The sequence below is a fragment of the Anopheles nili genome, chromosome 2 (assembly GCF_943737925.1).
Source record: "Anopheles nili chromosome 2, idAnoNiliSN_F5_01, whole genome shotgun sequence".
NCBI classification, from domain to species: Eukaryota; Metazoa; Arthropoda; class Insecta; order Diptera; family Culicidae; genus Anopheles; species Anopheles nili.
In genome coordinates this window covers 12,003,463-12,024,744 of record NC_071291.1, presented here as the reverse complement: position 1 = coordinate 12,024,744, position 21,282 = coordinate 12,003,463, and the positions used below count along the sequence as shown (strand labels likewise).

General features: G+C 50.0%; 1 protein-coding gene across 1 annotated transcript in view; it reads right to left on the bottom strand.

The window, feature by feature from the left end:
- The window catches only part of LOC128731560 (mucin-5AC), a 38,982-nt gene extending 20,774 nt beyond the window's left edge, over nucleotides 1–18,208 (bottom strand). Inside the window, exons 1-2 of the mRNA XM_053824691.1 lie at nucleotides 17,833–18,208; nucleotides 11,373–11,767 (exon numbers count right to left, since the gene is read on the bottom strand). Of these exons, the coding sequence (XP_053680666.1) occupies nucleotides 11,373–11,767; nucleotides 17,833–18,193 (756 nt within the window). The 5' untranslated portion in view covers nucleotides 18,194–18,208. The remainder of the gene's footprint in view (nucleotides 1–11,372; nucleotides 11,768–17,832) is intronic.
- Nucleotides 18,209–21,282: the final 3,074 nt, after the last annotated feature.

Genomic DNA, 21,282 nt, shown 5'->3' with positions numbered 1-21,282 from the left:
CCACCTGGAATAGAACAGGGCCGGGTTTGCTTCAACTTCGAAGGTCCTTGCAAACGGGCGATCATGCCCTTATATCCCTTCGATTGATGTTGTTTTGCCATCGTCATCAGCATCATGACGTACGCCACGCAGGTGTGCCACGGGCCGCCTTTTAAATGGGTTTTTCCTTTCTTCGCCAGGAGCAAGCGAAAGAAGATATGGCCGAAATGAAGAAGAAAAAACTGTCTCAAGCTTTTGTGCCACCCTGTGCTTGGCCTTCTTTTCGCCACTCGGTTCGGGTTCTCGGGTTTTTGGGGACGTTTACTAACGTCACTTACTGCGTGGGTGGGTCGTATGGGCATTTATTCTTTATTTTTGCCCTCCGCTCAATGGACCAGCGAACCTTTCTTCCGGGTCTGGGAGTTTCCCAGTTTTCCATCGTGACCGTAAAGGTGCGTGCGTGGGGGCACCACACAGGACGTCCGTTAGTTTTGCCCTACGGAAGCTGACTATCCCCCGACTTAACCTCACTTCATTTGGGTACGGAATTTTGTGGGGCATTTTTCTCCTGCAAGAGAAAAACTTCTGCTCGTTCGCTTGTTAAGGCGGTGTTGGGGTTTAGGGATTGTTTCTTTTTTTTTGTTGTCCTCAACCCACCAGATTAAGCTTTGGTGATTGCAATGGAGAAAGCAAAAAAAAAACCAACATCAACAAGGATCCACCCAGCTGAAGCGATCGTGCCCCGATGAGGGTGGCCTTTGGCACGATCAGGTTTTGGGCTTAGCGAAAAGGTTTAAGCAAACAGACCATTGGGCTTGTGGGCCTGTTCGATTCACTCGACGTTCTTTGCGCGCCACCCGGGACAGCTTGAACAAGGGTCTGGCCGGAAAAAGGATACCGGTCGGTTATTTATTAACCTGGTCTTATTAAAAGCACCTACCCTTGCGGTGCGCCGGACAGTTTTCGCTTTTATCCTTCCTTGGAGAGTCTGTACCTTCTGTCAGCTTGCGAGTCGCTGGTGGTGGTCGACCGGAAAATGTAACTCCGGTGCCCAATTTTCCGTGTACCGACCGAGGAAAAGCGAAGAAAAAAATAAAGCCACTGGCTGGGGAGTTTGAGCTGGGTGTCGTTCGAGTTTTGGTTCCATTTGAGTAAGGTCCTGCGTGTAAAGGGAAGCTATTTTTACGCACGTTGCACGTTCGGTCGTGTCTCTCTGAGGGCTGCCAACCTGAAGCAGGTTGGACACCTTTGGATACACCTCAAGTTGGATCGAAGATCGGTTGGATCAACGGTGAGGTTTTTGGGTTTTCTTCCGGGTCCCAGAACAACCGCTGATCCGAGTGCTAGAATTCGTGGAAAATTTATGGCAAACGAGCGATTACGGGCTGGAAAATCTACCCCCCCTATCTAGGGCCACGTATCGGCCTTCCAGGCTCCAGGATTTTACGTTCATAAACGTTCGAAAACGATTCATAAACAACACGAAACGAAGTGTGAACCAACGGCATAGGGAATCGATTCAACCCAACCCACACCCACTTGCTTACAAATGAATGCTCCCCGGTGGTTTCCACGTCCAACCACCACGTCTACCAGGACACCGGGCTGACGTTTATCACCCACCAAACCCCCTTTCGACGGGCCGAAAGCCAAAGCGCCACTATCAGCGTTACAACTCTCTCTCTCCCTTTTTTTTACCGTTGATAGCAAAATGGCTTTTAATTTTCTCCGAGGACCGATTAAGCCCCGATTGTGCTCGTGTGCCCTGCGGAAAACTATCAAAGCACTGGCCAGTGAACCGTAAAACGGTACCGATTACAGCAGTCCTCTCGGTCTTCTACCCTTCGGCAAACGATGACGGCCGGTTCACCGATAAACGGCGAAAGGACATCCGTTTTTCCCGGGGACCACGAGGTGTCGGTTTGCCGAAAGGGCACGGACATACTGTCCGATATTAGAAGCGATTAAACTTTCATTTCGAGTGGCCCGGACCGCCCGTCCGTCGAAATGGGCAGTTCGAGAGTTCGTCTCGGGTTGGTCATCAAGTTGCTGACCACCGAGCCGGCGAGAAGGATTTTTAATTAAGGCCCCCGGACCCGGCAAAAACCCTCCCGGTGGTGGCAAATGATCCTGGAGTGGAAAATGATCGCTCATAAATGTTTCACACCGGGTCTAACAATCCTACTACGGGTGTGACGGACTACAGCCGCCCGTGAGCCTGAGCGAGTAAATATTGTCGTTGATAGTTAACGGGCTGGCAGCCGTTGACGATGGTGAATGGCCCCGGTGGCACCATGAATGGGATTAGAAATTAGAACCATTCCTAGGCTGGTATAAACGCGAAATCACCATCGCCCGGCCCCATCGACATCAAACAATTGCCATAATTTTAGTGACTCAATTTGGTGCCAACAAACCTCTAAGATTCGCACGAAAAAAGGACCCTTCCAAGGGGAACGCTACAAACCGTTCCACCGTTCAGCTGGAATGCACGGTTGAGGTATTTTCGGAAACAATTTCCAACTCGGAATGCGCGACGGGAAGGTTTTCGGGCACGCCAATTGAATTAGCTGCGGTTGACTTTTGAGTGAAAAATTAGAATTATCGTCCACCGGTGGGCGGTGGGGTGGGTCCACGTCTTCCACCCCCACCCCCACTCATCGGCTCCGCATGGTGGGAAAAACAAATTGAACTATTAATTGAACATGAAAGCAATTACCGGAGCAGTCCCGTGTACGCCACCGCGTGCCAGCCGTCATTCTTGAACTGCCTCGTCCTATTTCTAGGATGCAGGGGGTGGAGGGTCTCATCAGACTTCAAAATCCCACCCCCCCACCCCTCCTCCCTCCCTCCCTCCCTCTTCCCCAAGCAAGCTGGATGCTGCCTCAAAGCCCCGAAGGATGCGAGGAATGCCGAGAAATTAATTAATAATTCTCCAAACAACGGAACCTCCGGCTCCCGTTCCGCGACGAGTGCTTTGGGCGCGCATGAACGCCTTCCGAGAAAGGTTTTCCAGTCCCCACCCCCTTCTCCCCATCCATCCAACGCTTCCCCACAACGCCCACGCCAACACCGAGGACGACAACATCGCGTACGGTTTTACGCACACTCTCCGCAAAGGCACGACACGGACGTAAAGGCCGTCGAGGACGCGCGCGCTCATAAATTCGACTCCCTTTGGCGTGATGGCGGGGGCGTGATTTCCGCATGAACGGCTGTTACGGTTCGGGTTTTTGAAGACTTGTACATATAATACATCGCTAATTAATTCCCTTTTCCGCGAGTCGCGCGACGCCGGCACCGGTTTGCACAGCTGGGTTCGGATGCTACGCCAGCTGGTTTTTTTGCGTCCGGTTTTGCCGTTCGTAATCTCTCCCCGGGGGTTTCTTTTTCGTTGTTTTCTTAGTCTTAAGGACACGGCAGCAGCATGGAAATTCAACCTTCCAAAAATAGCACTTATCGATCAAGCGCAGTATATGGTGTGGCGTTATTTCATTATGCTAATGTTCGGTTTCGGAAAATGTGATTCCACCTGCACTTAGCACCCGCAAGGACGAACCGGATTCATCCCAGTTCCCGGGAGTGTTCCCGGCCTTGGAAAGGGGTTGGAAAGGAAAATTTACGACGAAACGAAAGCTTCCTTTCAACATTTTGTCTATTTTGAAAGCAAAAACCCCGTCTCCATTGTGGCAAAAAAACAACAACCTCGGATGCTGCCGCAAACCAAAACCTGTGGACATTTTTATTGGCACGCGATGGCATGCCGCAGACAAGGCATGCATTTCGTGCTTCTTCCAACCCGATCCAGACCCCTGAAAGGGTGAGAGTGGTGTGGAAAAATCGCCCATTGTAATAGGGGCGAGACATTGCTCAACCCACGTCCGCTAGGGGTGTGAGGATAAATCTGGAACACCACGCTAGTCACCAGAGGACCAGAGGTTCGTCCATCTCCCGGTTGGGTGATTGCGAGTGTGCGTGATTGCGTGAAAATATGATAAATTTAGTTGTCACGCAATGCAACCGTTTAATGGGATTGTTCGTGTTCCTTCCCGTGCGACGGGGAGGACGCCAGGCTGTCATCGAGCGTAAAACCGGCACCGGCAGAGTATGGTATCGTCGTGGTTTTGGCTAAACCAAACCGAAGACCCGAAGACAGAAGCAACCAGTTTTTCCCCGGTGACCAGTTAGTACACGGTGACGTGTCCGGAGTACGGACGAATGGTGTGCGGGCTGGGTTCGATGAATCCACCACCGGTTGGAAGGGAAAAAGGTTGCATTATTGATGAGCCTTGATGGTTATGGTTTAGGCGTGTTTTACGCGCTTGCCCGTGCGTACGTGTCATGGCCAGTGGCGGGCGCCACAAGTTTCTTTGGCGTGGTGTTTGTTTATTTTTGCTGAAAGTTGGGGTTCTTTTCGTTTTTCAATTTTCTTCCCCCCAAGCTTGTTGGGTCGGGAAAAAGCGAGCATCAATTGGAGGGATTGAAAAAGGTTCCAATTTGCTAGTGCGTGAAATGGGCGCTATCCATTAGCCGAAGTTGGAGCTTCTTCTGTAAATTTCTAGAGTCCTGATGATGATTGAATGGTTAGCCAAAAACAAAAAGGAAAAACGCCATGTAGAATAGAAAATCGTGCCTCAACAAAAATCATTCGGCTGGTGCGATTTTTTTGCCACTCTTGAGCGTGGAATCATTCACATTAATTTGCCAACTCCGACGCGCTATTCACTTCAACGCGAAAGATGCAAAGTCGCAAGAAGCACAACGCTAACATTCCAGGGAATGTTGTACAGCGCGCGCATGATTCATTACTGCGTAACTGCGCGCCAAATGAGATTGTAATCTAAAAGAAGAAAAAAAGGAATCCCTCTCGTGCATTCCGTGCCTTTCTGTCCGTTTCCACGCAATATTGTATAAAAATTCCAACTTAGCCGGTGGAATTCTTTTCATCCACCGCTGTGCGTAAAGAAGCAAGAAAACCTACGATGACCTGCGATGGTGAGATCCACCGCCCGGGTGGCGTTAGAGCGAATGCTTTTGCTTTCATTCCGCCATCGTCCGATAAGCGGAAATCGTAATTAATGCTGCTCTTGGGCACATAATTGCTCCATCGGTGGCTCATCCACTGAGTGTGGTAAGGTGCAGCAACCGGGCTGCAAAGATTGCAATCTCCCGGAAATGATTATTATCCACCCGATGGAGCGCGTCGCCCTTGCTAAGGTGGATTGCTTTTACTTGTCCTTTTTTCGCGTCCCTTCGGTTTCGCGCGTTTTGTAAATTAGCTCGTCATGGGCAACGCGGAAAGTGCCGACGTTTGCTGCAGTGTTTATTTCACCATTTTGTACCATTCACCCGAGCAGCATGCAGGAGCGCACTTCCGGTGGCTGGGAAAATAGTTTTTCCTTCACCATTCGGACCGAACGGCCAGCTGCGGCCGCCACGGTCAGCATCGGTCGGTTCACTTTCTCATTTTATTTTTATTATAGTTCATTAACTGTCGTGGCGGCTGTGGCGCGTTTCGGGAAAAAGGAAAACTCTCCACGCAGCAGCAGCACACCCGGGGCATTATTTGATGCTCTATCAACCGTAATTACTATCCCCGTTTGCTGTCTTGCTCGGGCTACCGTGCATGGTGCCGGTGAGGGTGACCGGAAGCAACCGAACGGCCATCGTCCGCTGGTGGGGAAAGGATACTCGTTAGTTCAAGAATTAGTGGCGCGAGCAGAAGGACGAGGCATCGCGCCGGATGGTGCCCTGGTGGACAGTAAAAATCCAAGCTCAACGCTCAGTCCTCAGACCCGGGTTTTGTTCCGGAAAGGCAGGAGCAGCAGGATGAAACCGCACTTACAAATGACACACTTCCGGCGTGACGGGCTAAGGTGGGATGGAAGTTTTAATTTATGTCGAAGCAATTTCCACCATACCACATCCACGTCGGGGTAGTCTCTGGAGACCCAAACCCGAGGGTTGTGTGCGGGATGAGTTGGGTGGAGCGAAGTGGTGGGATTTAGCGCCGCTTAGGATGGGGTTTGCTCTTTTGCTCGAGCTTCCAGGGAATCCCCATATGAGAGCACGTCCTTGGCGCACGAGCTATTCATTATGGCGGGATCGGGTTAGCACGCGTTACACTGACGTCGTAAATGTGCTTTTAAGTGTAACCCATGTAACAGAACGGGGAGCTTAGCGGTTACGCTGATTAAAGAGGAAGGTTTTTAAGATTGGAGCTACTTTGTTTTGGCATTTTTATGGGTAATGGTAATGCCCTTTTTTTATTTCTCCTACTCCTCCGGACGATCGATGTGTGTTTTTGAAATCGTTTTAGTGAGTAATGATCATTTTTCTTTCAACCCAAAGCACTAGTTAACTGATTTCCATGCGCATTTGTGAAGGGAAACAATTTTTCATCGTTAAGGTGGAAGATAAAGTCACCCCGTTTAAATATGGACACCCCATCAAAGTAGCCGTTGCGTTGGCAGCATGCCATCCACGTGTTTGGAAACTACGGTCATTAGCGAAAATAACGCGACGCGAGAAAGACTCATGGAAGAAAAAGAAGAAAATGGAGAGAAAAAATGTGCAGCATGCGTCTCTAATCGACATCAAAAGGCACCGACATGCGCGCGGCCGGCATGAATCGCAAGAAGCGAGCCGAAGGGGATTGTTCGAGCAATCGCAGGAACTTTTAGCTCGAGCGGCATTCTTTTGGATCCGATCTGCTAAGGATCTGCTTCAGACCCTCATGCCCGGGGCCACGGGTATCCGCAATATCTGTTAATGAGATTTTAATTTCGTTCTCCTTTGTTTCGCTATCGCTCGTGGTTTTTTTTTCTTCCAACCCACACCGTTAGCGATCGCTAGTGAAGCACGCCGGCGGATGGATGGAGCGTCTTTGTGCTGCTGCATTCCGTTCCGCTTCCGTTCTGTGTACGCGTGTATCCTAATGAGACGATGGCGCACTGTTTCCCTAGACGAGGGCGTCTTCACGCTGCATGTTGCTTGATTATTTATAGCTTCTTTAAGGCAGGGCTTTGACTCGAGAAATGCGCGCCCAATCCATCGCGCAAACGGCTATCGGGGGGAGTTTTTTTTTCGTATGATAAATTGCAACATCTGAACGGCCAACGGGCTTCTGTTGAATGATTCGCTTCCTCGGTGCTCCCCTTGGAAGGAAGCGTTGGTCTTCATTAAAGCGCCTGCAGGCATCACACCAAGCACGAGAGGGAGAAAATGAAATAAAACAAAACCCAGCAAAGGCAAAAAGAACGACTAGAACGTCGATGCAGCAAAACGGACACGATACCGGACCGATAACAAATTGAGCTTAATAGGTACAAGTGCCAAAGTTCAGCCCCCTTTTTCACCGGGCAAAGAACGGATGGAGAACGGACGGACTTTGGCGAATGGTTTATCTCGTTAAGTGCAGCCACGAAGCGACCGGACCGGAAAAAAAAGGACGACCGGGTCGCGCCGGCTTTCCCCCCCCCGCTCGTTCGCGCACAAATTAATGACCCTCAATTGCTAGTGATCTATTGAGTGCGCTCCGGAAAGGAAAATCCTTATTAATCTCGAGCCGCTTTTTCGAGCTTTGCGCGACCCATTCCAAGCCACCTGGTCTGGGATCCGGATTTAACAAGTTGCCTTTCATCATCAAAGCGACCGACTGGGCTGTCGGGGATGGGGTGGAAGCACGATGGCGGTGTCGGGTCGCCCAAGTAAGCGACTGGCGAGTCATTTTCCGAAAGAAAATTGGCGCCCCGTGACGAACCATCACCACCGCGGCTTGGGACGGAATGCTATTTCGCTATTTCGATTTGGCGCACTCGTCCTTGGGATCGGGTTGTTGGGGATGAGTTTCTTTTCGCTCCGTTTTTCTTTCCTTTCTCGTCCTTTTTGGCGCATCCTAGCTACTGGCCGCTACTGGCGCTTGTCATAAAGTTACAAATGAGCTACCTGCCGATTAGATTTTCCTTCCGGTGCCCCGGAGCCGGGTGAAAAATGCCGGAACCGGAAAACAGCGTCAAAACGAAGGAATGGAGATGAAGATTTATAGTTTATTACCCTTACACGCCGGACCGGGGGGGGGGGGGGGCCGGATGGCTGGACTTGGGCTTGGATTATTATTATCCAGCCAGGTAGCGAAGCAACGCACAAGACGAGTTCGTCCTCGAGTTGCTATGGCAACATGGTTGGGAAAACGGGTTCCTAGGAAAGATCTAACGCAAGCGCTGCAAGGCGCCCGCTGCTGGTAAGCGCTCTTTGCCTCTTTGGTGAAAAACTTCATTTTGCATGCTACACCGAGCGCGGGCAACTTGGGTTGATTAATGATTGAAAATTCGTTTTGATTTTGACCTTCGAGCGTCGCCCTTGCTGCCGAGCCATGACTGGGCCGAAAAGTTAATCAAAAGGGTTAGGTCGTACCCTTTCCTTTCACGATCGGAGTGGGGGAGAGCAAGTTTTCGCAACAAACAGAAAGGAGAGAAGGAAAAAACAAGATGAAAAAAAAAATGCGAACCGTCCATCGGATACGCACTTCTCGGGGTCGCTTCCTTCCGGAACAAGCTTTACCCGTTTTCCCGGTGAACTGACACAGAGTTTCTCACACCGTGCTTGTGGGGGTGGAAAATTTGCAGATGAAACGCTCAAGTTTCCACATTCCGCAACAGGGCACGAGGCTTTTGAGTAATTACCTTCTCGAGCGTAAACAACAACTCGTGAAGTTTCGTACACAGTAACATGTGTACAATGGGGGAAAAAAAATATTTAAAAACAAATGTCGGCTCAACTTCATCGCTTCCACCGCTGCAAAAGTGCGATGTGTGCAATTAGAGCCTCCATTTGTATTATTGAAATTTAGCTTTTTTCTTCTTCTTCTTCTTCTGCAAATCCCACCCCCACCCCCATTTAATGGCCATCCCTTCGGCAGACAGCAGCCGCCCGCCCTTTCGCTGGCAACCGTCGGTAGCGAGCCCGGCTGGAGACGGCCGCGGGCTTGTTTTCTACTCGAAATCTCCGATTTCCGCAAACGAACGTGTTTACTGCACCATCTTTTTAATGAACATCTTTTTGATCTGTTGAATGTTTACCGTAAGCCTCAAGACGGCCGCCCTTACGGATGGCGTGGGGTGGCGCTTTTTTTTTTTTTGGGCGATGGAAAAACAAGATGGATATCGTTATCATGCCCTAGCGCAAACAGCCCGGGAGACGGGCAGCTTCGGGTGCGCTGTGGGTGGGAGGAAAAACGCACGCGCTCGAGGAAAATGTTGCTTTGAAGTCGTCTCGCTATCGCTTTCCGGGAAGGACGGATTTGTGCTCGACTGGGAGCAGCGTTGGTATTGCTGCGTCGCAAGGCCAGATCGTACCGACGATACGGCCAAATAAAATCAGGACGAATTTTCCTGCTTCTGCCTGGCTGATGTTGTGTCGAGCTCGCTGCCCCACCAGTTCCAGCTACCAGGCTTCCACCACTCGACATTCGATCGAACTCTGGGCCGGGACAGGCTCACAAACAGGTGACGACGGTACGGTTGGGTACGATCAAAAATAAATCGACCTGCCCCTGGGAAATGGGAACTCAAGGGCTCGAACGGGCGTAGGACGACATCGATGATGCAGCACGATGATGCCTCGTGGCACGTTTATTTCCACACACAGGACATGCCAAAGGGTGGTTGGGGAGGCGGGATGAGGGTGGAAGGATATGATCTAAAGTGAATCCTGTCCCTGTCTCGTGCTCAGCGCGAAGAAGAGTTGCGACTTGACGTCGAGCGGGAAAATATTTATAAAGTGCTTTTCCGCTCCCTAAATGATTTTAATATCACCGCCCTCTTGTGAGTCGCGTTCTTGTTGGGTGAGACGATGGAAAACCCCTCCCCCCCCCCTAGGATGCCTGTGGAACATCCGTGAAGTGTCGTTGGTGTGCTTATCACCACGCGACCGTCATAATCGGAAGCGTCGTATCGAGCGTAAGGGATATGGCGCGTTTGGGCCACGTGAAAGCGGAAGAAAAATTAAGTCGACGGCAGGCGGAAACGGAAACCGATTCGTTCGCCAGTTCGCCGGTTACATTCGAGCATGATACGTCTGCAGGCTGCTCCGTTGAGTGGGAAGCGGTTGGTTCCGTTTGGCGAATGACTTCATGTGGAAAACGTTTGATTTTTTTTCCCACTTCAAGGAGAGCTCTCTCTTCACGGTTTTTGCGTGGATTTTGGATGCGGTGAATTCATTATATTTTTGCTTCACTTTGCACAACTCGCTGGGTGGTGGTTGGGCTTCGGCAAAAGACTTACTTGCAATTGGCTTCCCAGTGGAAAAAAATGCAGGCTAAATGCAAACGTTTCGAATCCTGCTCGACAGACAGACAGCCAGACGGGCAGGCAAAAAAAATAAACGGCGAAAATCCTTTCGGGGATATGTAATGATTCGGTTTACGGTAGGGAAAAAAAATCCTCTGAACGCATTTTCATTTGGCAGTTTTCCTTTCACGTCGAATGAATTCCAGCAAGAGCCGGAAGGGGAAACTATTCTCCCCCCCCCCTTGCCATCACGTTGCCATAGAAATAAGCTTCGTTTGGCTATAATTCCGGGCCGCTTGCTACGTTCGAGGATTTTGTTCCACTTCAAAAAAGCGATCCTTGCGTCTGGACGAAACGACCTTGCGTGCTGACAGGCGACGGTTGACGGATATATGCATGGAATGCACGAAAAGCGCGCAAGCTCATTCATCGAAAACGCGTCGTGCTTCCGAAATGAGTCGTTTTCGTGCACGATTTAATCATCAGCGTGGCTCGAGTGTGCTTTGGCTGCATTTGCAAGCATTCCGACACTCAACGATGCCTGGCCCGTGTGCTAGAGACCGGAAATGAGGCTATCGTACGACAGCATCGTCTGAGTTTTTGGTGCGATCGTTTCGTCGGCGGCACGTAGATTAAATTAAATAAGTAGTACCCTATTTCAATGGCCTCTGAGTGGAGCAGAAATAAGGGGCATTTGTTAAGAGCAGAAGGTGTACGAGATGCATTCCACAATCTTCGAATGGTATGTTGTTGCCCTGAATCGAAATGGTTGAAAGGACTTTGAACGGGAAACGTGGATGCTACGTGGCTGGTTGCAGCTTATTTTCATTGGAATATTTGTGTCAAAAAGGAAAATCTTTTCTGAACGTAATTAGCTCGTCAACTCACACGAACGAAATAACCCCTGTTCAGCAGAAAACAGATTCAAAACACTATGATAATGTTAATAAACCCCACTTAGTGTGCAATTTAAGCTAAACGGCTAATCGAACGATAACTGCTGCCACCATCGCAGCAGGTTCGAAACCGCGATCAATAATGAGATTGCAATAAACGGTCGTCTTCACGCGTACAGCTGGCTCACCAGCGATGCCCTGCACTTACCTGACACTGTTGCGGCCCATGCCGGGTGGGTGAGACCGTCTTAGGTCGGGGTTTCTTGACCAACCCCCCAGACAACCCGCTCAACGAAACCGCTCCCGGTGAGGACGCAGCCGACGGTGACGACGAGGCGCTGCTATTTCCCGACCCCATCGCCGGCGAAATGGCCGCCTCGGCACGGTTCACTGTCGTCAGGACGAGACCTGTGGGACTGGCAGCAGCGAGACTGGCGCCACTTCCGGCATTGGGTGAACTTTTCACGGTCACCATCGTGGTGCCGTGATGCAGGATGGCTGTCGACGACGGAGACAGGCTGTTGGTGCTGCTGGACAGGCTGGACGAGTGGCTGAACGGGTTCGAGGACACATTGCCCTTCTGGTCGGTGGTAGCTTTCGCGCCTGAGAGAGAGAGAGAGAGAGAGAGAGAGAGAGAAAAGGCAAGGAAAAAAAATCCGATCAATATATTGGGGTTGACATTTCGATCGCTGCGCGCGCCATGAACGCTGAAGCTGAACGAAGCTCGAAGGAACCTGCGAGTGGAGTTACTATCGAAATGAGATTTCCTAATCCCCATCATCCTGGCTCGCTGGCGTGCGGTTTTTGCCATCGTTGGCTCGATCTCACCGGACGGTATCGTTGCTGGCTTTTGCTGGCGTGGTGCTTAAGCAGCAGAAGGACGGCTTGCCGGAACAGAGCCGGATTTATAGATTGCCACTGTCGGATTAGCCATCGTGTAGGCGCACTCGCACGGGCGCACGAAAAAAAAAAGGACGCAACGAAATTGATAAAAAAGAATCCCCGAAGCATCCACGCAAAAGCTGTACGGATAGGAGAGTGAGACATATATACACACGGGAAAAAAAAAGATGCAAGAACTCAGTGGCTTTGATCTTGGCTCGGTTCCGATCTCGCAGTTCAGAGGAATTTATCCGGATTAGAGATAATTGAACGGAATGCAATAAGGATGCACCAGACTGGTCCTGTGGCGCTGCATTGCAAGCGGAATCCGGTATATGTCGTCTACCGTCGGTTGTGAGTGTGTGTCCCTTTTGGTCGATAATCCAAATTAATTTCGGTCGGTAAATTAGAGCCCCCGTAGAAGCTGGAGCTGGTGGTTGAATGCTTTCAGGTAATTAATGAAGCACATAAAGGGCACCGCTCAACTGGATCCGGTTGCAATTCATGGCACATTGCAGCGACGCTCTTATTGAATTTGTTCCGTAAAAGATTACACGGGATCAGCTCTTTCCTTTCGGTCTTAATTGGGGGTTTTGGATTTGGGATTTGACTCTACCGAATCCATGCCGATTCGTGCACGTGGAAACCCAATTCGGTGCCATTTGATAGGGGAAGATGTAGGATGACGGAAAAAAGTTACCTACACGTCACAATTACAGACAGAAAGCACCACGTGTGTTGTTCTACCAGCTTTGCTAACGTAGCACAATAATGTACGCTATTCCTTCAACATCAACCAGAAACGTTGAAATGAGTTTTTTAAATGTCGTTTTCACACGAAGCTCTCATGCACCATGTATAGTATGAAGCGTTCGTTAGAAGGTAATTCTTTCACGGTGGCCTTATCTCGCATGACCTTCAGGCCGCGTAACCCAACGGTGTGCCGATGCTTGGAAACCTGTCCAACCTTTCGTCAGCCCTTTCACGGCGCTATCGTGTTACAAAAAAGCGAGCAAAAGATGAAGAAGAAAAAAATAGACCCACACTGCTCGACCCTCCGAGCACAACAGGGCGCATCTACGGTCAGCTCTCCCGAAAGCATCCAAAGTACACCCACACACCCACACACACACATGGGCTGTCCTACAAAAAAAAAAGGAAGGTAGCACCGCACGTGGTGCACAGCACTATCATCTTTCACTCGAGCGAGTGCCGCCATTTTGCTTTTTAGCTAGTGCCCCGATGGCACAACAATGGCACACCGGGGCTCGTATCGCGAAACCCTAAGCCCTTGCTTTGATGCTTTTCCACTCGTTAGTTTAACTGAATTGGCTCCGGTCGCTTTTTTGCAGTGAGTTCTCCCTTTTTTTTTCTCCCTCCCCCATTCTTCGGGGTTTGGCTGCTGATGTTGCGCTGCTCACGCTTTCGTTATTTATATTGATGTGCCTGGGCTCGTCCGTGGAGCCCTTGGGGAAGCGCCGGCAAGTCGAAGGAAAGCTCGACCAACGTGAAACGCGGGACGTGGAGCGTGCAACGGTGTTGACGGTGTATTTATTTATCGTTAAAAATGGCATCCGTTCAACGGGGCTTCGATTTGTGGGGCCATTTTTTTGTTGTTGTTTCGTTTGCACCCTTCCATAAGGTGCTTTTTTTTCGCATTCCTGCTCCGTTTCCTGATGCTGCACGTGCGGTGTTTTGATACGCGGAGTGAGTGAAAGAGTGAGAAAAATCCTTAAACCCCTTAAAAGCGAGAGCACAAAAAACGGAAACGGAAACAGAAAAAGCCATTCCCTAGAAAAAGTACCTTGTTCGCATTGTGCTGATTGCTTGACCGTACCGTGACGGTTTTAAGGTTTTAGCCCGGATCGAAACGCGAGACCTGATAGAACGAATCCTTCCCAGCTCGGGTGTGTGTGAGTGTGTGCGTATGGTTCGTCCTTTTTGTTCCTTCGCCCCCACACCAAATCACCTTCGCTATCCGAGACCAGGTTCATTTAACAGAATGTGCACAAGAACACAAAAATGTGGAGTTTGATTTTTTTTATTTCATGTCTCGGAGATGCCACCGCTTTAGAAGCTGTTCGGGTTGCATTCTAACGTGCACGAGGAGTACTGTTACTTGTACCGTGCCGATAGGAACGTGATTCCCCGAACCGTCTTTGAGAAGCACGTCAAGTGATATTTTCGCCAGGTTCATGCACGCGTCTGAGAAAGCCTGAATGAAGTACAAAAAAAAAACCCACGCTGGCTCGTTTGGTTTTTCCACTTGGGAAAATTTGCTTCTTTCGACTGAACCGATAGCTATTTTTATGCTCTCTTATCGCATGCATGCCAATGAGCCCAGCGGCGCTTGTGCGAATAAAGCTGAAGCAAATGACGCTTCTCGGCTGCTCACCGAGCATGCTGTAAGCGAAATATGCATCCATTCGATCACATTCCGCACCTCGCCTTGCACTATTTATATTTATGAGCATAAATCCTGCACCAAGCGGTCCCGCAGCGCTAATGAACCGGTCCCAAACGTCAATCACCGTGACATTTAACATTTCATGTTCATTAAAGCGGAAGCCGGCGAGATTTCGGCCCTCTCGGGTCGTCGTTATTGTCCACGGTGTCCAGTGCTGGTGTCCATGTGCAAATGCGCTTTGCGGACAGGATCAAACCACCATCGGCCCGGGCTACCCACCGTCCGTCCGTGGCGGTCGGCTCGGGGAAATCTGTGCCATTAATTTCATGTCCATTTTCCCACAAACTCGGAGGCGGACGCTAGGCTGCTGCTGGCTGCCACCGAAGGGTTATTATCTTCCGACCGATCGGACCGAGCTTCTGTGTGTGCGTGTGTGTGTTATGAAGGGGTAAAATGAACCCAACCATGCGGATCACGCGATGGACACGTGTGGGCCTCGAGGCCTAGGTCAAAATGGGGGTTTGAAACTCCCCCAGTGGCTGCCATCGCACGGCACACATACACGCCGGCAGCGATGTGCAAGCAATCCGCAACGGTTGCTTGCTTTTATAATTTCGCAAAACTAGATAGATAAATATAAAATGCAAATAGTGGCGCACATTTAATGTAAATATGCATGAGGCGGCTTTAAAGCCACACCGACGAGAGCGTCGGAAACACGGTACGGTTGCAACGGAACGGAACGGAAACGGATCCGGAAGGCACATTTCCGGCCATCCGACCGGCCCAACGGTCACTGCACGCGCGCTAGCGATTTGTGTACATAAAGCGACGGTCATAAGGAAATATTTTAACGACGCTTACGCTGTATGGTTGGTTAACAGTGCCGGGTGGTTGGGTAGGATCGATCGCAAAAAGGAGCCCCTGGTATTGGGAGGGAAATTTATTGCGCACGTTTCGAAGCAAGCAACCATTTTTGCTGTTTGAATAAACACGCTCACTCATAATCGAAAAAGGAGCTTACATTTCTTCACTGTCCAATGGCCGAATATCGATCGGCGTTCGATCGGGATTGTTTGTGTAATGTTTATTGCACAACAGGCGGCTTGAAGACGCGAATTGGTGTGCTTAAAATATCCTTCCCTCGCGCTGTTCGCGTTTGCTTCGAATGCAATTAAGTTGCTCGCGGAAAATTGGCACCGCTCGTGTAAGTGATTTATCTAACCACGCACACGAACCCGGCACACACTATCATGGAGCAAATGGCATCCGGCGAGCATTTACAACCGACCAGCCGACACATTCCCATTGTTGGTTAGCACAATTACAGGCCATCCCACCCCATGCGGGAGGAGGCCAAAAGTTTACCCAACCGAATAGGGGACAACATTCCACCGTAAGCGCAAGATGACCACTCACGTCCGCTCGGGAAAGGCTACAATGGGTCTGTATATATGTGGGTGTGTGTGAGAAAAAGGGTATGGGATTCGGTCATGGTGTGGTTCATAGAGAGAGAAGGAGCATGAAGCGTGCGAGAGAGCGAGAGAGAGAGAGAGAGAGAGACCCACGATGGAAGCCCGATATCAAAGCTCATGTGCATGCACATAAATATGCTTTAAAACCATAAAACCTAGCTGAAAAGTTTATGCACTGGCTCCGGGTACGGTTGTGGGTTGGAAAAGGGCTGGCCTGTCTGCCTGCAGGGCATCCTGTGCCGTTGATAAGGTCCACTGGTAGCGGTCCGGCGCACCAACCCAGTCGACTCGTACCACCCGGTGCCAGGATCGTGCACAGAGATATGCAGAGTTATTTCAATAAATTTATGTGCTGCCTGTGCTGCGGAGTCAGCCATGGACGGGTCAGCCAGGACACCGTCGCCGGCAAGCGATGACCACCCGGACCATCCCTTGTCGAGTTCGTGGGTGGATCAGTTTTTTACCGGGAAATTTTTGTGCGAAACAAACCAGACGGAGGCGAACCTGATGGGGCCAACATAAAATCCCACCCGTCGCGTGTGTTCGGGTTTTTCCGCCGTAGCATCCGATGCAACGATCCCAGTGGGGTTTGGGTTGACTATTGAATAATCATGAAACACGAGACCGACGTCGAGTGTGCATAAAGAATTGGGAAAGCACCGGGGTGAAACAAAAAAAAAAACCAAACAAACAAACATCAATGGAAACCGGCGCAATATGGGATGGAGCTCGTCCGTGCGTTGATGCAGCGAAATTTTTAGATCATAACGAACCCAATATTCGTCGTAATAATACGATCCTGTGGTTGGCGAAGAGGAATTCCCATTACGGACCAACAAATGGGGTGAAAAATTCCGTTCGGGGAAACATATTTGCACCGGGGGATTGATAATGAGCAGCATAATGCATTATTACGGTTGAGCGGGGAATCATTTTCATACTCGCCGCCGGTAAAATGTATGCATGCGTTCGAGTAATTGATATTACATTAAGCTCCGCACAACAATAACAAGCAGAATAAGAAGAAGAAGAAGAAGAAAAATGCACCGCTCAACTATTCTCATTTTCACTCGGTTCAAGCTCGGTTTTGAGTGACGTGAAAGCGGTGTAATTCCGCTGACGCAAAGCAACCGAGCGTAGCAACCATGCCGTTGCCTAGGGAACTTTTCAGCGAACATTTTAAAGCCCAAGCTACGCGGCCGCGTAATGGCTACCATAGCGAGCGAGCGAGCGGATAGTTTTTCACTCGTCCTTATTCAACGCGGAGCCCGTTTGATGTGGGGCATTCTACATACGCCATCGAGGTAACTGTGGCCGTCCTGTTTTATGATCCGATGCTATTTCCTCCCGTTCGCAATCGAGCAGGAATCGATACCAGCACTGAGCCGATGTTTTGCAGTTGTTGAATGTTGTTTACCGGTTCCGGGCTTTGAGTTTCATTACCCTAGGAGGCACCGTTCGTACCGGTGTACGGGTTTTTGTTCGTGTTTTTTTTTTCATTTGCACCCTTTTTTGTGCTGGTGTGCAGGAGTGGAAATTGCTCGCTGGCACGCAACCGAGCCCAAACCGAGGCTACCTGTTAGACGACATCCACAGGCAGGTGCTTTTGGTTTCCGACGAGGCTTAGTAATCTGATCGGTTGATGGGCCGTACTTGTTGAGCACCGGCTGTGTTGCCGGTTGCACGATTGGAGCGTTGTAATTTGCAGTGTAAATGTAAATTACAACCACTGCCGCAAAATATGTGTGCTGTGGCGTGTTTATGCAAAGCACCGTCCTGTTAGGAAGGTGTTCTTCCTTTGCCAAGAGAGGTACGTGACAGGTATGTAAGGAAATCACGGTAGCCTGTGGCTTCTTGGAACTAGGAACACGACGTCCAGTCGCAAGCGCACGACGACAACTTACCTGGTTCCGTTTTTATCGTCACCGTGGCGTTACTACTGCTGCTGCTGGAGCCCGCTTTGGTAAGGATGGCCCCAGCGAGATGTTCGATTTGTTCAGCGGCCGTCGTCCGGAGAGTGGTCGTCGTACCGACCGTGCTGCCATCGTTGCTGGTGTCCTGAAGCAGATCGAAGGCACCAGCATCCGCGTCCGACGAACCGGTCGAAGCGCCCTGGAATGTGCCCAACATGTCGGCCAACATTTCCGGATCCGGATAGCCGATCGTGAGCGCACCATCGAGGGATCCGGCCGCATCCGGGGCTTGCACGGCTTCCCGGAGCTGTAACGTGACGGATCCTTCCGCTCCCATCGAGGCACTGCACATGAGCACACGCGGTGGCGCTAGACCAGCCAGCGGCAACCGGATGCTGTTCTGAACCTGCAATGGAATGGAATGGAAAAAATTGTCGGTCAAAAAAAAGTGCAGCAAAACGCAAAGCTACGTGGAAGTTGAAATTATTTTGAATTATTTCAATTACGCACTAATTGCGCTTTCATTTCCTCCAACCGAACCGTGACTAAGGGGAATGGTCGCGCTTGGTTCCGAATGACCGACCTTGAAGAACCGACGGTGTAATGTTGCAGCTGCCCTTTACGCCCTGGAAGCGAATTCAGTTTTACGACCCCACCGACCGAGTTGCGTAAGGTGCTTGGGGCGACGAAGATGGTCGTAAAAACCAGCCGGCCGGGAATAAAAGATGCCGATGCCCTCCCAATCGGTGCCAATTTGAATAACTGCCATCGTTTGGCGATGGTTTTATGGGTCACGCGGACCATGTAAGCGGTGCGATTTGGCTCGGTTTGCTTGCGGGATGTACGACCTGGACCTGGGTGGGACTATTGGAAGAAAGAAAATCATCCCCAAACCAGACAAAGTATCCGAGAAGCGACAGAAAATGGAGACAGTAGAATGAAAAAAAAACCACCCCACAACTGGGAGAAAGTTCTGGAAAAGCGAAACATTCTTCACGGGACAAGCGCACGGTTTTAAAATCCAAGGCAAGGTTTTGCTTCCTTTTTTGTTTTGTTTTCGAGGGTGCGAGTGGATTTTCCCCCCGGGGAAATGATGTACCGCGCTTTGGCTGATGGGTACGCGAGCGCAAAAGCAAAAAAAAAAAAAAAACGGAAGAGATTTGCTTTTTAATGGGTTTTCTTTTATTCGAGGATTTCCCGTCCCGTCACTCGTGACCATCCTCCCGTAACGGATGGTGGAATGAATTTGGCTTTGTTTTTTTTTGTTTTTGGTATCCCTGGCCTTCTTCGGACCATCCTCGTTAGCCTTTAAAGACCCGCTTGCCAACGCTGAACCGGTTCCGCGTTAAGGGTTCGATGGGGGACTTCGTTATTTTACCATCCATTTTATTTATATCTCTCTCTCTATCTCTCTCTCTCTCTGTTATTTTGACGGCACAAGGAAGGTTTTCGTGTGCGTAAGCGACCAAAACAACCAAAAAAAAAAGAGACCATGACTCAGCTTTGTCAAATTGCTTTTCCACCAAAACCGGATCCGTCAAGGGTGGATCCTTTTTTCCAGTTGTGCGCTCGATCCTGAGGTTCGGGATTCGGGCTAGAGCATTCGAAGAATCCCGGAATTAAATACGGCGTGCTCGTTCGCACTCGTTCCACATCCAACGGATGACGCTGCAAAAGGGCGCTAAATGTGATGCGAATTCTTCTGTCTCACGTGTTCTCTCGCCCACGCTCGTGTAGTAAACAAAAGCAAAACCAACGCTCAGGACGGGGGGATGATGAGTTTCTATATAACCACCTCCCAACCATGACGGACATGAGAAGAATCGTGTGTCTATTTGGAGCGCACCTCGATTGTTTCTCGGTGCTACATCATTTTTTTAATTAAATTACACGCTTTTGCATACACCCAACCCAACTCCCATCGTGGCATGGCCTTTGTTCGCATTTGCAGATGCTCGAGATGTAATTAAATAACATCGCCTTGGCGCGCGGCAGCAGCTCGTACCAGGCAGCTTCACTAAGCCGACGATGTAGATGTTTCGCTCCAACCCCAAGGGGGGCAAAAACAACAGCGCAGCGTAATTGCTGAGCATTGCTGGGCTTCGAGTGGGCGCTTCGAATGCAAACACTGGCGTCGAGACTGCAGCAAGCTGTAAGCTGCTCACACGGGATGGCTTAATTTGCTCGTATATTTTTGTTTCGTTTGCATTCGAGAGATGCATTTCCCTGCCCCCTTGGCGCTGGACATGGTTTTGTATGGGTGTGGGCGTGTGTGTGTTTGCAAAAAGGAAAATGAAATATTTTTTAATTGTCTTACAGCGGGTTTCGGGCAACGAACGTGGGAGTTGAAGTTGATTGCAATTTTAATGAACGTAGTGGAATGCTTTATGCTCATTTTTTCGCCCAAGGTGTGAAGTCAATTCCAGGTACTTTCGTCATGGATGTGGGTACACAAAAAAAAGGATGTTCCGTTTTGAAGCGTTTATGCGCAGATAATGCACTTTCGACAGAACCGTTAGTAATAAACGCCATTTGCGCTGTAAAACAAGCTCACCATTTTTGTGTCACTCTCAGAAATCGGAACGAAAACAATTTGTTACGCGCGTGTTGGACAAGCGCAAGCATTATGTAAGACAAAAGCAAGCGTGATGCATCCTGCACTTATCACACATTGTGTGGCGTTGTTCGATCGTAAAGTCACCAGAGGATCTGTGGCGATGGCTTCGTCAAAGCCAAAATAACAATTCAAATTCGCAAACGATACGGCTCGACGATCGGCTGCTCTGTCACTGTTTTCTTTCTCTCTTTTTCTCTCTCTCTCGCACACATCGAACGACTGGTGTTGTCCAATTTTCCATTCCATTGCCTCGGGAAGCTGATTCGAACCGTGCCGATCGTAATCAAATTTTAATATTTTCCCACACCCACCATGGGCCATTTTATAGCCGAGACATCGGGCCACGGAACGGAACCAAGACGCGAGTGTGACTTTTCCGTATGGATGGAGGATTTTGGCCTTTTCGAGGATGTTGGCTGGCTTCGTGCCATCTCTTAAAGATGACGCTCGCCCTTAACAGCCCATCGCCGGAATCGTAATTGGATTCCGGTCAAGCCATATGTGTCGCATTGCCGCCGGCCAACCTCCGGACTCCCAACACCAGCAAAAAAGGCCCAAGAAGTTAACACAATCTGTCGACGAACGCGGAAGAAAATGCCTCCGTCATATGGCCGCGAATCCACGACCAGCTCTCGCACACATCGCCAGCGAAGATGCAAATGCAAATGGGCCTTCCTTGGCCGGCTGGTTTGGGCTCGTTTTCCACCCACGAACAGCTTCGACGGCCCACTCCGGGGGTGGTCTCTCGCTGGCACCCCGGAGAGGCCTTTAAGTTTTATTGTCTTTATTTCCTGGCCAGGCGGAATTTTTACTATTCCGGAAAT